The 18,460-nt window shown below is 39.8% G+C and overlaps 1 protein-coding gene across 3 annotated transcripts in view; it reads right to left on the bottom strand.

Annotated features, from left to right (window-relative positions):
- Nucleotides 1-4,819: 4,819 nt before the first annotated feature.
- SLC17A8 (solute carrier family 17 member 8) overlaps nucleotides 4,820-18,460 on the bottom strand; it is a 58,006-nt gene continuing 44,365 nt past the window's right edge. For all 3 annotated transcript variants that reach the window (XM_043968919.1, XM_043968920.1, XM_043968918.1), the window contains 4 exons: nucleotides 17,357-17,489; nucleotides 12,883-12,993; nucleotides 6,177-6,304; nucleotides 4,820-5,569 (listed from right to left, as the gene is read on the bottom strand). In XM_043968919.1, coding sequence (XP_043824854.1) covers nucleotides 5,225-5,569; nucleotides 6,177-6,304; nucleotides 12,883-12,993; nucleotides 17,357-17,489 — 717 coding nt within the window. In that variant the 3' untranslated portion in view covers nucleotides 4,820-5,224. The remainder of the gene's footprint in view (nucleotides 5,570-6,176; nucleotides 6,305-12,882; nucleotides 12,994-17,356; nucleotides 17,490-18,460) is intronic.

Here is an 18,460-nt window from a genome sequence, read left to right as displayed (position 1 = left end):
ACAGCCAAGTAAGTGTCAAGTGTCTGAGGCCGCATTTGAAGTCAGGTCCTCCTGAATCTAGGGCCGGTACTTTATCCACTGCACCACCTAGCTGACCCATCATCGACTACATTTTTATGAAAGAATTTATTATATGTAATTATATATTGTATAAATCTCCCATCAAATTTTCCTTCAAAATAGCTTTTTCCCCTCGTTTTTTCTCTTTGTTGCCCCAACACACCCTTCCTCCCCTCCCCATTACTCCTGGCTCTCCTCTCCTTACCTGTAGTGATTTGTAATGGACATCTACCTGGCTTCCCTGATTCCAAGTGCTCTCCCATTCCAATCTGCATCATGCCGCATCCTGTTATAGGAGGAGAGTTCATCTTCCTATGTTGTTGGAGATTTGTTATATTTTCATTTATGAGGTAATGTGGAACCTTGTCTTAATCTGCTTTGTATTGCCTTCTTTTTCCATAGCATTATAAGAGGTGGGAGGTTAGCTCAGAAATCACATAGGAATGTGGGCAGATCATCCTGTATTTTCCTGATTGAGCCCAGCATTACAGAATGCACCCATCAGAATCCAGGTGTGTGAAATTGTGGAAAGAGGATGGGGTGAATTAGGAATTCTGACACCTGGAGCAAACTCAGTGAAGGTTAGGGACACAGAGAAGAGTCCACCCCAGGTGCTTTTGTTCCCTGAGAAGGGATAGTACATCTCCTGGAAGATCCAGGCTGTGCCAAAAGTTCCTAGCCTCTTAATCTTAGGAGGATGGAAGGTGAGAGTGAAATAGGGTGTGAAGCTAGGATCCAGAAAGGGGAAACCACAGCAACAGGATCCTAGAATCGGATGGCCATGGGTTAGGTGAAGGAGCAAGATGGTGAACAAGAGAACCCTAGTGAAGAAGATGAGAGCACCTGGGGACAAAATCCCGGCTACATTGCTAGTTATGACTGGGGTTGAGTGTGCTGCTGTTGGATGATCTGAGCCAGAAGGTGCCATATGCTTTGGAGACCATAAGGTAGTGAGACATTTCCAGCCTAGAGAGAGTCATAATGGGCCAAGCTGGCTCTGGAGAACTTTAGCTTTATAAAAATAGCTTAGACTCATTGCCCCACCAAAAACAAAACAAACAAACAAACAAATTGGGGCAGTTAGGTGGCACAGTGGATAAAGCATCGGCCCTGGATTCAGGAGGACCTGAGTTCAAATCCGGCCTCAGACACTTGACATTTACTAGCTTGTGACCCTGGGCAAGTCACTTAATCCCCATTGCCCTGCAAAAACAAAAACAAAAACAAAGCCAACCAGTCCAACTGCCTTATTTTATGAATGAGGAAATGAGGCCCAAAGACACAAAATATCTTGCCCAACCTTGTGCAGAGAGCAAGACACAGAGCCTCAGACCCAGTGTGCTTTCCATTGCAGCAAGCTATCAAGATGAAGGGCTGTATCCTTTATCCTGCCTGGATAATCTTTTCTAAGCACCATTTTCTTTTTTTCTTTTTTTCTTTTCGCAGGGCATTGAGGGTTAAGTGACTTGCCCAAAGTCTTTCTGCTTATATTTATTTTTCCAGCACTTTTAGCACAGTGCCTGGTGCATGGTAATCTCTTAATAAATGCTTGTTAACTGACTGGCTAGAGGAGGAAGTAAGGATATAGTCACAAACATGGGGGCAGCTAGGTGGCGAAGTGGATAAAACATCAGCCATGGATTCAGGAGATCTTGAGTTCAAATCCAGCCTCAGAAACTTGACACTTACTAGCTGTGTGACCCTGGACAAGTCACTTAACCCTCATTGCGCTACCCAAAAAACAAACAAACAAAAAAGTATATATTAATAAACAAAAGTGACAGAATTTTTTTTTAATTTTAAGGACATGAGTGGCCAAACACCCAGTCATGATATGGAAATGTGGCTGAGCAAGTGAGTTGGGACAGATGCAAAATGATCATATTTCTAGTACACTCAGAGGGCAAAAGACATCACACAAAATAAAAGTTTCTTGTTTTTTAATACCATCAACTAGTTTTCCATGACAGGTTCTGACACCCTAAATGACTGTTTAAATGACATTTTGACTCCAAATTTGATATTCCTATATGAGAAGCTGCCTTTAAGCAATTCAATAAAAGAACATTATTTTATGACTCTCAACAGAATCCTATGGAATATCATAGGATTAGAAAAAGAAAACATTCATCTCCTCTTTTATTGTCTTAACAAAACATAAAATATTTGAAACCAAAAATTATTGAATTTCTTATCAGGAAAACAATGAGATACATACTTTTATTTGCCACAATAAACTGTCTATAGATGTTAGGGAGTTAAAAATGATATAGCATGCTTCATTTTCAGCCTCAGAGCATCCAAGGATGGTTGATAGTCTTAAAGTTATTGATGACATTGAGTATACATATATATATATATACATATATATATTAATGATACAGTGTATTTATTAGTCAATGGGTCATGAGGTCACCATGTCAAAAATACCTTCTTCAAAACACGCTGTTTCCTTTGGTTCAATTCAGGGACCAGAAACACAGTACAGGTTAAATTCTGAACTAAAGGTAAATATCACCTTTGGTCCCTCAGCATTAGAATTTTCTTCGGAAAATAGAAATGGAATTTTAATCAACAATAAACAGAAAAGGTCTTTTATTTTAAAATAATACTCCCCTTCATGCCTACACTAAAGCCTTGCAAGAAACACTGAATAGAGTATCCATTTTATTGCCTTATAAAGTCTCCCTGGGTGAAAATCCCCATCACATTCGGATGGGCAATTAACCAGACATGGACAGGAGTAGAACAGGATGAGAAAGCATGGCTAGGTCCCAGTCAGTACTTTGGGAAAGAGTACTTACAAATGGGAAGATCACAGTTCTATCAAATCACAGACACACACAATCACACAAATCTTTTAGAAAAAGCATCAGTTAATGCTTTCCAAGATAATATCTTGTACTTTAGACATTTTTGTGTAACTAATTAATGGAATGTGGTTACTGTACCTGTAAAGTTCTCTTGAAAATTGTGGTTTTGTTTCTTCCTCCTATGTGAAATCTTTCCTGGTTCCCCTGATTATTAGCACTGGAATTTTCCCATATTTATTTTTCTGTGTACATGTCATATCTGGCCCACCCTGACTGTCTTCTGTGTCTCTCATCACTATGAACAAAGGTACTGGTTGCTTCATAAGAGATTTTGCTTTTTCCATCAGATCTTCTGTTAAACTACCAGAAGAACACATTGAAGAAATAAAATTAAAAAGTGAGGGGGGAAGCTAGGTGGTGCAGTGGATAAAGCACTGGCTTTGGATTCAGGAGGACCTGAGTTCAAATCCAGCCTCAGACACTTGACACTTACTAGCTATGTGACTCTGGGCAAGTCACTTAACCCTCATTGCCCAGCAAAAAATAAAATAAATAAAAAAGAGAGATAAAAAGTGAGAGGACTTTGAGGAGCATCTCACCCAAGGCAGCATATAAACCTGTGACTCGTGATGTCAAGATCTACTTACTTTTCTTTTTTCTAAACATCCAGGGGTGAGTATTTGTCCAGATAATTAGTAAACATTTATTAAGTGCCTACTATTTGTCAGGCACTATGCTGAGCCCTGCAGATCCAAAAAATGAAAACAAAAGGCAGTCCTAGCTGTCAAGAAGCTCAGTCTAATGGGAGTCCTGTTCCCTTTGTCACATCCTTAAGATGATGAAGAGGTAAAGTTGGCAGGATATCTGAGCCTTGATTCTTCATCTTTCTTTTCCTGCAACAGTGATGCTCAGTTTCATGGGCAATTGGCTTCCTAGACTGATAAATCTCCCTCTCTGCATAAGTATCTGAATCTGTAGCCTATATGATTCTGTCCTCAACTCTAACTCTCTTACACAAGTATGAATCCTACCACTCAACAATTGACTACTAGCATATTCGATAACCATTTGCCATCAACTGAAGCTAGTGGGATCGAATCCAAAATCAATTTAGGGGATAATTTAAATCCCAAAACAAAACCAACACCCTAAAGTCACTTTGTGAAACAGAAACACAAATACCCAGGGAATCACCTAATTTCAGAGCTAGAAGGAATCTCTGAAGCCAACTTGTCCAACCTCTACTGGACTAAGAATCCATTCTACAAGAGACCCAACAAGAGGTCACCCAGACTTTGTTAAACATTTTAAGTGAGGAGAAACCAATCTATTTCCTAAATAAAGGGGGAAAATTGATTAGAGAGGGAAATCCACTTATCTCCTACATAAATGATATGCAGAGTATCCCAAAAGTCTTAGTAAATTTGAAAACTATTAAAGCATAAAACTTCACTTAGACTTTTGGGACATTCTGTATATAAAAATGTATATTTGCATAATGCCATATTTATTTGGAGGATAGGTTGAATTATAGAAGGAAGGAAAAGGAAGGAAGGAAGAAAAAAGAACAGAAAGGAAGAAAGGAGGAAAGAGGGAATGAGGAAAGAAAGAAAAGGAGAATAGAGAAAGAAGAAAAAAGGAAGGAAAGAAATAAGTTGAAGGAGGAAAGGAAGAATGGAAGGAAGGAGAAAGTTAGGAAGAAAGAAAGAAAAGGAAAGGAAGAAAGAAGGAATGGAAGAAAAGGAGGAAGGAAGGAAGGAGTCTAACATCTAAATGAATACTGGAGGGGGCAGCTAGGAGGTGCAGTGGATAAATCACCAGCCCTGGAGTCAAGAGGGCCTGAGTTCAAATCCGGCCTCAGACACTTGACACTTACTAGCTGTGTAACCCTGGGCAAGTCACTTAACCCTCATTGCCCTGCAAAATTAATTAACTGATTGATTGATTAATTACTTGCTGGAGTAGGCCTATGATTTCATTGGCATAGGGAATACCTATTAGGAATCCCCTCTACCAATGGGGATGGACACTGGCTTTGCAACTTAAAGTCTTAGAGAATTCCTGGGATGATGAGTAGTTGAATGACTTGCTCAGGGTAACAGAACTAGAATGTGTTAGAGGCAGGACTCAAATCGACATCTCTCTGAGTCAGAGAGTCAAAGCAGATCTCTGTCCACTACCCCATTGCTGCTTCTTCACCAAACATTTGGCCCCATCTCTTTTCTTTTCATCCTGTAGCACTCAATCTCTTGGCAAGATCTGCTAGGAAGAAGGCAATAGCTATGGGTACTACACTGGTTTCATGGTACAAAAAGGCCTGGGATGCTGAGACAACTGGGTATTTTCTTACACTAGGAGGTATCTGAGAAGTATTCCCCTTCATACTGGTAGGATGACTGCTCTTCCTCGTCTATTGTCAGTGCCCTTTGCCCTCGCCACTCGTTTCGCTGGATTTCACTATTCTGAGCAGTTGCCCCATAGGACATCTTCTTCCTTGGACAAACAAAAGTCTCGTGGTTCAATTCCATCTCTTCCAACAACTCATCTTGGTCGATGAAGCCACACTTTTCCTCACAGAGGTTCTCCGGATCAGCCCATTCCTGTTTTTCCCCAGAAGCAAAGACACCATAGAAGATCACGCCACTGTAGTGTACCAGGGCAGCGATGAGGAAGACATTCTGCCACTCTTCCCGGGTCTAAACAATTACATTAGACATCATTAGATATGTCAAGGAGAGAGAGAGAGAGAGAGAAAGAAAGGGGGGGCAAGAGCCCATTAACAACAGTTTCTACTTTTCCCTGCTGTTCTCCATTCAGTTTGTCAACTGGAAAGGTAAGGCAGAGGGCACTCTATACCAAGAACAACAGGCTACAGGGAAAAGAGCACTGACTTTTGGGAGACCAAAGTCCATATCATTGATGTAGAGCTGGAAAAGGACCTTAGCTTAGTAGCCATTGAGTCCAACACTCATTTTACAGGTGAAGAAACTGAGGCATAGAAAAGTCACATGACTTCCCAAGGTTACACAGCTAGTTAGTGACCCAGGTATCCCTGAATCCAATTCCAGCACTCTGTTATATCATGGCTGGTCACTAGGAGCCAACAAGTCTACTTTTATTAGTTGACAGATAAGAAACTGAGGCCCAGGTAAAAGGGGTGATTTTGTCAAGGTCTCTCAAAAGGTCAGTTACAGAGCTGGGACCAGAATCCGGGTCTTCTGACTCTCACTCTTGTTTCCCAACCCAAGGATAAAGGTAAAAAGAAGGTGCATTGGCATTCCTTGGCACACAAAGGGCACTCACCTTGTGCTTAGTCATTGCACCAACAATAAGGGGGCAAACCATTCCAGAAAGGGTCCCCACACCATTAGAGATCCCCATGAGAATGCTGGCATAGCGCGGGGCGATATCCAAGTGATTGACATTAAATCCTAGGACAAAACCAACATATTAAAGTCATGTTTCTATATGAGGTCAGGTACTCCAGGAATCACAGAATCTGAGTTGGAAGGGAAGTCTGGGGCCATGCAATCAAGCCTTTCCCAGGCCAAGAATCCCTGTGACTTCTAACCCCAACCAGAGGTCATTTGAGTCTGTGTCACACATCCCAAGGAGGAGGGAACCGGCTACCTGCAGAGGCAGTTCATTCCACTTTGGACTACCTTGAATTGAGAGGCAGTGTAGTATAGTGGCTAGAATGTAGGACTCAGAGTCGAGAAGACATGAATTCAAATCCTACCTCAGAAAGCCACTCGCTATCGACTCTGAGCAAGTCATTAGAGGCAAGTAGGTGCTGAAAAGGATACAGCAATGGACCTAGAGTCAGGAAGACCTGAGTTCTAATTAGGGTTCAAACACTTAATAGTGGTGTAGCCCTGGGCAGGTCATTTCACTTCTGTCCAGAACAGTGATAATAATAGCACTCACCTCCCAAGATTGCTGTGAGGATGAATGGAGCTAATAGTTGTTAAAGGCTTTGCAAATCTTAAAGCATCATATAAATACTAGCTATTATTATTATTCCCCTATCTAGGTCTCTATAAAATGTTCAGTAATTTTTCAATCATATCTGACTCTCCCTGACCCCATTTGGGGTTTTCTTGGCAGAGATACTGGAGTGGTTTTCCATTTCCTTCTCCAGCTCATTTGACAGATGAGGAAACTGAGACAAACAGGGTGACGTGACTTGCCCAGGGTCACACAGCTAGAAATTATCTGAGTCCAGATTTGAACTCATGAAGATGAATCTTCCTGATTCCAGGCCCAGCACTGTTTCCACATAGCTGTCACCTGCAAAATGAGGGAGTTGGATTTGAAGACCTTCAAGATCCCCTTTCCAATGCAAAATATACAAATTATTAGTACATTTTCCCATTTCCATTGCAATTCAATAAACAGTACAGGGAGATAGGGGGCTGTAAAGGAGAGAGAGGAAGGAGGGGAAAGTGTTTCAAGAAAAAGGAAGAGAAGGGCATTGAATGCCTAATTTGTCATTTTTTCTGGGGCTGATCCTGCAAATAATATCTTATACATACATATGTACATATCTATATCTATATATGTACACATACATATATATATAACTGATATAGCAATTTACATACATTATCTAATTTAGCCTCACAACAACCCTTCATTTGTGCCATTGACTTTTTGAATACACATCAGACTTTACATTTATCCCTACAATATTTCATCACATTAAATGTAGCCCATCATCCAAAGCCAGTCATATTCTTTGGGCTCCAGTTCCTGACAGCCATTCTATTAGCTACTGCTCTCAACATTCTACAAAAATTGGGGCAGCTAGGTGGCACAGTGGATAGAGCACTGGTCCTGGATTCAGGAGGACCTGAGTTCAAATCCGACCTCAGACACTTAACACTTACTAGCTATGTGACCCTGGGCAAGTCACTTAACCCCAATTGCCTCACCAAAAAAAAAAAATCTACAAAACTTCTATTAGCTACTGCTCTCAACATTCATCAAAAATTTGATTGTCTGACATCTATGCTTTCAACCATGTCAAGACAGGGCTGTCAGTGTTTTGAAAAACATTTGAAAATCTTTTTTTTTCTTTCTTTTTTAAACCGTGGTCAACTCTCCATTTATCCATAGTGCCTGAAAATGAATGAAAAAAAATAATTTTTCCTGTCTCCCTGTTTGGTTCTCTTTCCTGACTTCTGCTTATGGAGAATTTTAAGAAATTCCTTCCCACCCCACCAACCTCTCTATTTTTTAATAAGCACACCTCCTCTTTTATGTCAGTGTGCCAAAGTACCAGACAATCAGAATATAAAACAGCAGTGAGATTAATTATACCTACTGCCTGATTGGGATGTGATAAACACTTTATTAGAAAAGAGTCCAGAGATAAAAAGCAATTAATATGATTGTCAAGCATTATGCACAGACACAAAGACTATGCATTTGCTTTTAGTGGGAGATAACACAAAGAAAGTCTTTGAGATTTTAGCAGCATATCCTCTCGAGCTTGAAAGGGATTAAACCATTAGTAATGTGGAGGTATTTATAAATATTTCATTGAATATACCCCAGACATGCCCCCTGCCCAAGCTAGGAAAAGGTTAGAGTGGTCATCTCAATAGGTTGAGTTCCAGTCTAGGATATATTGCCTATTAGCTGTATGACCTTGGGCAAGTCACTTTCTGGGCCTCAGCATCTTCATTGATAAAATTAGGGGTTGGATTGAATGATTGCTAAGAGCCCCTTCCATCTTCATATGCTGAGAGCCTATTTTTGTCATCAAAAAGCAGCAGACTATAATGTATTGAGTGCCACACTTGGAATTAAGAAAACCTGAGTTCAAATTCCACCTCTGATGCTTACTGGCTAATTGACCATGAACAAGTCACAGGGTCACAGATCTAGAGCCATAAGAGACCTCAGAGGCCAGCCAGTCCAACCCCCTAATTTTTTTTTGGTGTGTGTGTGTGTGTGTGTGTGTGTGTGTGTGTGTGTGTGTGTGTGGCAATTGGGGTTAAGTGACTTGCCCAGGGTCACACAGCTAGTAAGTATCAAGTGTCTGAGGCCAGATTTGAACTCAGGTCCTCCTGACTCCAGGGGCAGTGCTCTATCCACTGTGCCACCTAGCTGCCCCCAACCCCCTAATTTTACAGATGGGGAAACTGAGACCCAGGGAAGTTACATGATTTGTTGTCCAAAATTATGCAGACAATAAGCATTAGAAGTGGGATTTAAACTCTGCTCTTCTGCCTCCAGAGCCAATGATCCCAGGATGTTTCCTAGTTGGAATCACTCTTAAGACTTGTCACAGATGCAATTGGCATGAATGGAATGATTGCCTACACCAGCTATTCCCTACATGGAAGGAATTGCAGATCTTTCATGGAATGACCATCATCCAGTCTTTCTATTGGAATTCCTAGAAGTCTATTTGTGGAGTGCCTCCTAAAATGAGCCCCATCACCTTCTTCCTCGTACCCCATTCCACAATCACAAATGTACATCAAAATATCAAAGATGTGTGATTTCACTCATATAGATAATAATTCCTCTGAAACAAATCCCTAGAACAAGAGTTCTTAACCTGGGCTCCAGAAACTGGCAAGTTGTCTATTGATAGATTTCTGAGCATCTATGAACTTGGATGAGAGACAAAAGCACATCTTTTAGTAATTGTTTTCCTTTATAATCCTATATATTTAATTTTATGCATTTAAAACCATGATTCTGAGGGGTGCATAGACTTTACCAGACTGCCAAAAGGGATCCATGAGACAAAAAAAAAGCTAGAAGCCCTGTCCTATAACTTATAATTTCAGAGAAGTGCTTGATGATTTTATAAGTTACATAGTAATAATTAATAACAATAACCAACAATAATAACAACTAACACCTATAGTGCTTGAAAGTTTGAAAAGTATATATGATTAATGTATATATATACATACACGTTATGTATACTACTACTAATAATGAATAATAATAATAATAGCTAACACACATAATGCTTTAAAGTTTGGAAAGTATATATATATGCAGATATGGGTATGTGTATGTGTGTGTGTATATATATATATATATATGTATATATATATGATTTCATTTGATTCTCATAAACACCAAGTGAGTTAAGTTGATGGTACTATTATCCCTGTTTTACAGATGAGGAAACTGAGGCTGAGTGAAGTTAAGTGATTTGCCTAGATCACAAAACAAGTTAGTAAGTATCTAAGGCAGGATCTGAACTCAGATCTTCCTAATCACAAGTCCAGTGTGCTATCTATCCACTGTGCCACCTAGGTGCCCTGGATCACAAAGCTGGTTAGTGTCTGAGGAAGGATTTGAATCCAGGTCTTCCTGACTCAAAGTTCAGCATTCTATCTACTATGCCACCTTGCCTCTGTTACATAGAGAAATCTCCTTTTAATCTTAAATGTCCAGTAAGGCCTTATTCCATCCTGCCCTAATTTCTTGCTGCTCAGCTGCCTCTAAACCTGCCCCATCCCTTGTTTTTGTTCAAGAGAGATGAAAGAATAGCTAAGCCTCACCTGTCCTACAATAACAGTGGCCATACACCCCACCCAGCTCTGGAGCTGTGCTATTTTCCCCTTCTGATTATAATTCTATATAACTCCAGCTCCTTGATGCTGCAAACATGAACAAATTGGTATCTTTGAACACAGGAAATGAATCTCTACTAGATGCCGCGTTATCTTGGAGGGAGAGGCCATTTACATCATTCAGCTTTTCATAGCATCCCAAAGGTGGAAGAGACCTCAGAGATCACCCAGTCCCCAGCCTGTTCCTTCAATGAGCCTTTATTAAGCTTGAGAACTCACTACTCCCCAAAGCAGACCATTTCATTTTAGGACAACTCTAATTATCAGGAATTTTTTCCTTATATTAAGCCAGCTCTGCTTTCCCCAAGACCTAAAAATCCTGGTCTTAATTTTGCCTTGGGTGATCAAGCAGACCAAGTCTGAATCCTTTTCCTCATGACCACTTTTCAAATATTTGAAAATAGTTACAAAATTATTATCCATTTAAAAAAACCCTCTTCTCTCTAATATTCCTGATTCCTTCCATCTGTAAATCATAGGCTTAGAACTGTAAAGGAACCTTAAAATTAATTAATGAGTATTTATTAAATACCTACTATGGACCACAGCACTTAGGAAGTCACCCTATCCAATACCATAATTACTTTCAAGTCCCCTTATCATGCTGATTGTGTTGCTGTGGACACCTACCAGGTTGTCCATGTTTCTTTGAAGTGGAACATTTAGAATTGGACTTAATTATAAAAACATGGCCAGACTTGGTCAGAGTACTGTGAAGCTATCACTCTCCCTTGCCATATGTCAACCAGGATTGCTTAGCTGGGGGAGAAGATTCAGGGGGCCCATAACAACTGTCTGTCACATGGAAAAGGATTAAACTTGGTCTGTTCTCCCAGGAGGAGAGAAGCAGAAGCATGGGGTAGAAGATCAATTTAGGCTTGATGTTAAGAAAAACACTGTTAACAATGAGAGCTGTCCAACGGTGCAAGAAGATTGTCTCTACAAGGGATGGATTCCTGGGATGGAGGGAAATAGTTATGATGATTGACTACAATGTCAAAACATATGGTACCTACTCTTCTGGGCTATTGTGAAGAAAATTCTTTGTCAAGTTCAAGGTACTATATAAAAATTATGATGAACAGGATGCTGTCAGAAAAACCTGGAAAGACCCACATGAACTGAAGCAGAGAGAAATGTACTGTATACAAAATAACAGCATTAGTGTAAGATGATCTGCTGGGAAGCATGTGATTATTTTCTTTTTCTTTTTCTTTTTCTTTTTTTTTGGGGAGGCAATTGGGGTTAAGTGACTTGCCCAGGATCACACAGCTAGTAAGTGTTAAGTGTCTGAGGCCAGACTTGAACTCAGGTCCTTCTGATTTCAGGGCTGGTGCTCTATCCACTGGGCCACCTAGCTGCCCCACATGTGGTTATTTTCAGCAAGTCAATGATCCAATATAACTCTGAAAAACTTACAAAAATTGCAGTCCATCTACAGAGAAAGAACTGATGGTATCTGAAAACAGACTGAAACACACTTTTTTTTGACAATTCCTTAATTTAAATTTTTGTTTTTATCTGTTTTCTCTCACAACCTAGCTAATGTAGAGTTGTTTTCCATGACTACTCATGAATAATTTATATTGAGTTGTTTGAGTTCTTGGGGTGGGAGTGGGAAGGGAGGGAGGAAGAGAAGTTGGACATCAAAATTTGCTTTTACATGTAATTTGGGAAAAAAATTCTAAAAATAAAACAAAACCAAAAAACCAAGAGATGGATTCCCTTCTTTGGAAGTCTTCAAGAAGAGGCTGTAAAATAAATAAACAAATAAACAAACTAATTAATTGATTGATTGATTGATTGATTGATTAATAAAAATTTTTAAAAAGAGGCTGGAAGACCACTTGTTGGGTATCTTGGAGGAGGATTCTTCTTAGACAGCTGATGTCATAAAATCATAGATTTACAGCTAGAAGGGAACTTAGATGCCTTCAATTGTACCTCACTCCCATTATTTTACAGATGAGGAAACTGAGGCCAGAAAGGTCAAGTGGCTTGCCCACATTCATAGAGCTAGTGTCTAAAATAAGATTTTCATTTTCTCTCTTTCGACTCTTTTCATTTTTTTCATCTTTCTCTCCAAAACCAATGTCCTATCTCCTATACCAAGGTGCCTCTTGAGGTCCCTACCAACTCTCAAATGATGTGGTTATGTGATTGTGACCTCACTCCTTATTTCATTTTTTCGCTGCCATGTTATACTGTTGACTCATATTAAGTTTGAAGTCCATTAAAAATGACAAGATATTTTTGAAATGAATTATTGTCTAATATAAGTGGAAATGAAGAACAAGCAAATTTATTGAGTTCCCAGTCTCCTAGATCCTATCCCCAGTGATGTCACAAAGGACATTGCTCATCACCACAAGCAGAGGGCACACCCAGATCTAATATTTTACCTGAAATTGCAAAGCCACTGAACCCTACTGCCAGCACCAGGAAGGAGATGGCCACACCTTTGGTATGAGAAAAGCCAACCACCAAGAGTAAAGTTGCTTCCATGCCAAAACCTGCAAATGGAAAAAAGGGGGCGGGGAGGGAGAAGGCAGAGGTAAATTTCAGTCTGTTGCAGGTAATCTTGCCCTGACATTAACATGCTCACACAGGCTCTGCATGTGATTCATAAACTCTGATAACATTGTAACATTCCATAAGTATTCCATGAATATGCTGGTCTTCATCATTTTCTCTAATACTCAGAAGCTAGATACCTTCCCATTCAATTTCCAAATGCTAAGCATTCATACTTCAGTTCTGTGACCTTGTTGGGGTGACTACTCTCTCCACAGGCAGATTCCATTTCCTCTAGATCTTGGTCTATGAGAGATGACATGACCGCAAAATTCATCGACCTATAGTCCACCTGGGGACGAGACTCTCTGAGCTTAGCAACAGGGTACCACTGAAGGATTTTAAGCAGAGGAATGCTGGGATCAGACATAATTCAATACCATTAGGAAGGAGGGTTTGGAGGATGGAGAGACTTTGGGAGTCTCAATTTCTTATTTAAAAAATTACAATTTTGAAGGCAGCTTTCAATACACTTTGTCACGTTCTCCCTGCTTCAGACAGAGGAACAAATACAGAATGATTCCAGCTCACTTAGCTGCTTTCAACAGAGGGGTGACTCAATCATCATGGTCATGCCTGTGAAGCAATGCTGTGATGTAAAATCCAACAAAATATGCCACCTCAAAGAATTCAGATCTAGAAGGGACGTTAGAGAACATTTACTCCAATTCCTTCGTTTTACAGAAGAAGAGACTGAGGCCCAGAGTGGTGGAGAACATTGCGTGATAGATTCAGAAACCTCAGAGTCCATCTAGTCCAACCTCCATCATTTTTCAGATAAGGAAACTGAGGCAAAGTAGAAGAACGTATTCAAAATCAGCAAATAGAAGAGCCAAGATTTAAAGCCTGATCTTCCGACTTCAAAACCAATCCTCTTTCCACAACATCACACTGCCTCCTCACTAATTTGGGGGCCAGAACAAAATGCAATTCAGTTCAACATTCAATAATATGGATTTAGATTAACAGAAGAACTTTTAACTATGAATGGAAGGTAAAGACTTTTCAAAGAGGGGTGTGTGTCGCTACCTCTCTTTAACTATTAGAGTACACTTCTACTTGACAAAAGAAGAAATTAATGTCCTTTTGGGGTCTGTTTCAGGGTAGTCATTCTAGAATGCTTTTGGTTTTTGTTTTGTTTTGGTTTGGTTTTTGCTGGGCAATGAGGGTTAAGTGACTTACTCAGGTTCACATAGCTAGTAAATGTCAAGTGTCTGAGGCTGGATTTGAACTCAGGTCCTCCTGAATCCAAGACCAGTGCTTTATCCACTGCACCACCTAGCTGCCCCCTGTCAGTCATTCTAGAATTCTGACTTGGATTCCCATGTGCATAATACTTGACACTACACTTCAGGATTTGCAAAGCACTTTACATATATATCTCAGTTGTTCCATCAAGGAAGATGTATATTATATTTTAGATAAAATATTCAATACTTTAAATTCTGCCTACATCTGTGGTAGAAGTGATTTCTTTTGGAAAGTATATCATTTCTTTGGAACCTTCATTTTCTCTTTTAATGGAAAGTTTGCCCCCAAAATTTAATTCTCAGCCCCCATCCTCCTCCAGCTGCCTCAGTCAAGGATGCAATCAAACACATCTGTTCACAGCCCTATCCCTCCAGTACCAGAAGCTGGGATTTCTGGAATAGTTAATTCTCAGCTGTAGCAGCTGTGTGAAAATCAAGGTGGGGGGGGGGGGGGGCGGGAGGGCTGATACATCATTAGACCTGCCAAAAAACAAGAAGAAGAAGATATGTCTCTCCCAGATGCTCAACTGAGTTTCCAAAAGCAGGTTAGCAAATTGTGAGATCTGTAGACAGATATTGGGAGTTACAACATTTCCATTGAGATTGGGTGGTCTTTAGTTTCAGGGTAAAAATCAGAAAGCTGAGAAAAATCAAGGGATTCCAAAGGAAGAGGCTTGCCAAATGAAATCAGAACCAAGAATGAAATGGAAGCTTAGAATTCCTGTCATTTGATGGTGAAAATCCTGATTTGGGTTGAAATAGCCTCAGACTGACCCAAGCAGCTGATGAGTTGAGAGCCAAGGTCATATTTAATTTAACGACAACAATAGCAATAACAACAATAATAACATTATGAAGCACTTCAAAATTTGAAAGGAACTTTACATGTTGTTTCATTTGATCCCCACAAAAACCCTATGTGGTAAGTGCTATTATCTCCATTTTACAGTTGAGGAAACTGAAGCAGAAAGAGGTGAAGTGACTTGCCCAGGATCACAGGTTTTTTGGGTTCAATGTCCAGAGGTCTATGCAATGCACTTTCTAAATCTCCAGCTCATGTTTGTTGGGAAAAGGGCAAAGAAGGTGCTTACAGAGAGTATTTAGACCAGAAGGACTCTGGGGAAAATTCAGCTGATGCAGTGAATAGAGTGTCATACTTAATGTCAGGAAGACTGGAATTCAAATCCTACCTTAGATGACCCTGACAAGACATTTAACTTCTCCCTGCCTCAGTCTTCTCATCTTTAAAATGGGGATAATAATAGCATCTGTCTCATGGGATTGAGGTGAGGATCAAATGAGATTATGGACATGAGTCATGCTGCAAACCTGAAAGCACCATATAAATGGTAGCTTTCATTATGTTATATTAAATTATATAATTTATATGCAAATTATATTGCTGTATGTATTATATCAATTATACAATTTGTATTAAAATCACATAAAATTTATATTATCATCATCATCGTAAGGTAGAGGACATGGACAGCCATTATTAGTTGTTTTGGTTTGCTTTTTTAACCTGGGTCAAGTAACCAGAAATTTCCTGGGGAAAATGACTTGAAGGTACCCTAGGTCTTAACCCAGGCACAGGCACAGGAATAGAAATGCTGGCGCACAGGCATGAAGTAGCTACTGAAAGAGCAGAGGGAAAGGGACTAGATCGGGTAGAGATCACTCCAGCCTACCATGTTGATATTTTCCTATTGTAACTAAGTATTTATGCTAAACTCTGTTTTGATATCTTAGTAGAAATGCCTTCAGCACCTTCAGCACTAGTGCCCTAGGACCAGGCACTAGTCACCCTATCCTAGTTATGTCACTGAACATAAGACAGGAGAAAGCAATTTGCTCTAGGGTGTCCTGATGCTCTAAATAGGCATTGCTTTAGCTATTGTTTCAGGGCAGCTAGGTGGTGTAGTGGATTGAGTGGGTCCGGAGTCAGAAAGACATGAGTTCCAATCTGACTTACTAACTGTGTGTAACCCTGGGAAAGTCACTTAACCCTTTTTGCCTCAGTTTCCTTACCTGTCAAATGAGTTGAAGAAGGAAATGGCAAACCACTCCAGTATCTTTACCAAAAAAAAAATCCCAAACGGGGTCACAAAGAGCCAGACACAACTGAAAATGATTGATTAATAATAAACAACGAATGCTCAATAAGAATCAACAGTAGGGAGGGCAGCTAGGTGGCGTAGTGGATAAAGCACTGGTCCTGGATTCAGAAGGACCTGAGTTCAAATCCGGCCTCAGACACTTGACACTTACTGTCTGTGTGACCCTGGGAAAGTCACTTAATCCTCACTGCCAAAAGAAAAAAAATCAACAATCGAATATGGCAGCCAAGAAACCTAGTAAAACCTTTGGCAGCATCAAGGACTGATACATCATTGCCTGTGGGTTATTAGCACTTAATAAAGGTTTTTCAACAAATGATTGATTTAATTAGTGACTTTTACTCGTTTGGAAATTAATGAGCCCAATTTCAATTTATTTCTAAACTCATCAGTGTGGGCACCCCCACAACTCATCCATGTGTACAACCCAAACCATCTCATTCTAATGGGTGACCCTTGTCCATTTCTTCCTGTAAATATTCTCCTGAGGGTCCATCCAACATGGTGGAGGCCTTCCATTACATGTCTTGGCACTGTGTAGATTCCAGTGAAGAACCAGGTATACTCATTGATTCTACTCTACTCTCAGTACAAGAGAAGGCCACCTCCTTATCCAGTCATACATCTCTATGACTGCACATCTTCTTGTACAGTTCATCACAGTTCTTTAGTTGGTAATATTTTGCAACCTGTTTATGCCTTCCATGGGCTTCTCCTTTAAGTGCCAGGCAACTTTAATTCTTCATAGGCTCACACCCATTTAGCATCATTGGGAGAATACTGCTAACAAAGAGGTGGGCTTTCATTTCAGGCCTGTGGTTACCAACCATTACATTTATTACTATATATTGTATCATTTTCACAATGTTTTATAATTAAATTAATTTTTGTCCTGCATAATTTGCATAAAACAGCCATAGGATTCACAATACCTCCGCAATTCATGATTTTGCGTACAGCTGTTGTTGTTAAAATCTTTCTGCTTCTTAAATAATCAGCCAACTGTCCTCCAATGGGTACGATGATTGTCATGACCATGTGTGGGACTGCAGACAAAAGACCCACCTGGAATAAAAAAGAAATCATTTACTCATTTATATTTACTTGATTTTCTTCTTCATTGGGCCATCTAATTATCCTGTATTTCTTTAGTTGTGAAAGTATAAATCGAATTCCACTGTTGGACATGGAATCCAAGCAGGGGGTAGAAAACACTTAGAATAGTGCTTTTTGTGGTAGCAAAGAAGTAGAAGCAAAACAGGAGCCCATTGATTGGGAAAAGGCTAAACAAAATGTGGTCCACGAATGTAATGATAGTTAGGTGGTATAGTGGATAGAGTGCTGGGCCAGGAGTCAGGAAGAGCTGAGTTCAAATCCAGCCCCTTTTGGTTGTTGTGTGATTCTGGGCAAGTTATTTAAACTCTGCTTCAGTTTTCTTATCTATAAAATGGTCATAATAATAGCATTTACCTCCCAGGCTTGTTGTGAGGATTAAATGAAATAATGATTGTGAATAATAATTGCTTAGCACAGTGGGTGGTGTACAGTAAGGGCTCTATAAATGTTAGCCAATTTTTTAAGCTGTTGTTATTAATGGAATCTTGCTATGCTATAAGAAATGATAAATGTGATAAATATGGAGGAGTATGGAAAGACACACATAATGTGATTCAGAGTGAAGTAAGCAGAGCCAAGAAAATGATATACACAAGGATTCCAATGAAAAGAACAACAAAACAATTGAAAATGAATGCTGCAAAAGTATAATGGCCCAAACCTCCCAAAGAGGAGGTTTGAGAAAGTTATCTCTCAGAATTTCTTTGTAGAGGTGGGGGACTGTGGGTGCGGAGTACTGCATACAACATCAGACTTTTTCAATGTTGGCTAGTTTTGCAGATTTTTTTCTCTTCCTCTTTTTGTGTTCTCTCCCATAAGTGTCTGCTCTCTGGGAGGGGGAGAAAAGAATACTACATGGAGAAATGTAAGTCAGTCACATAAAAACAAAAGATATCAATAAAAATCGCCAAACTTGATAT

This window comes from Dromiciops gliroides, chromosome 5 (assembly GCF_019393635.1).
Source record: "Dromiciops gliroides isolate mDroGli1 chromosome 5, mDroGli1.pri, whole genome shotgun sequence".
Lineage (NCBI taxonomy): Eukaryota > Metazoa > Chordata > Mammalia > Microbiotheria > Microbiotheriidae > Dromiciops > Dromiciops gliroides.
Note: the sequence above shows the minus strand (reverse complement) of the source record. Positions and strands in the feature narration are given on the sequence as shown.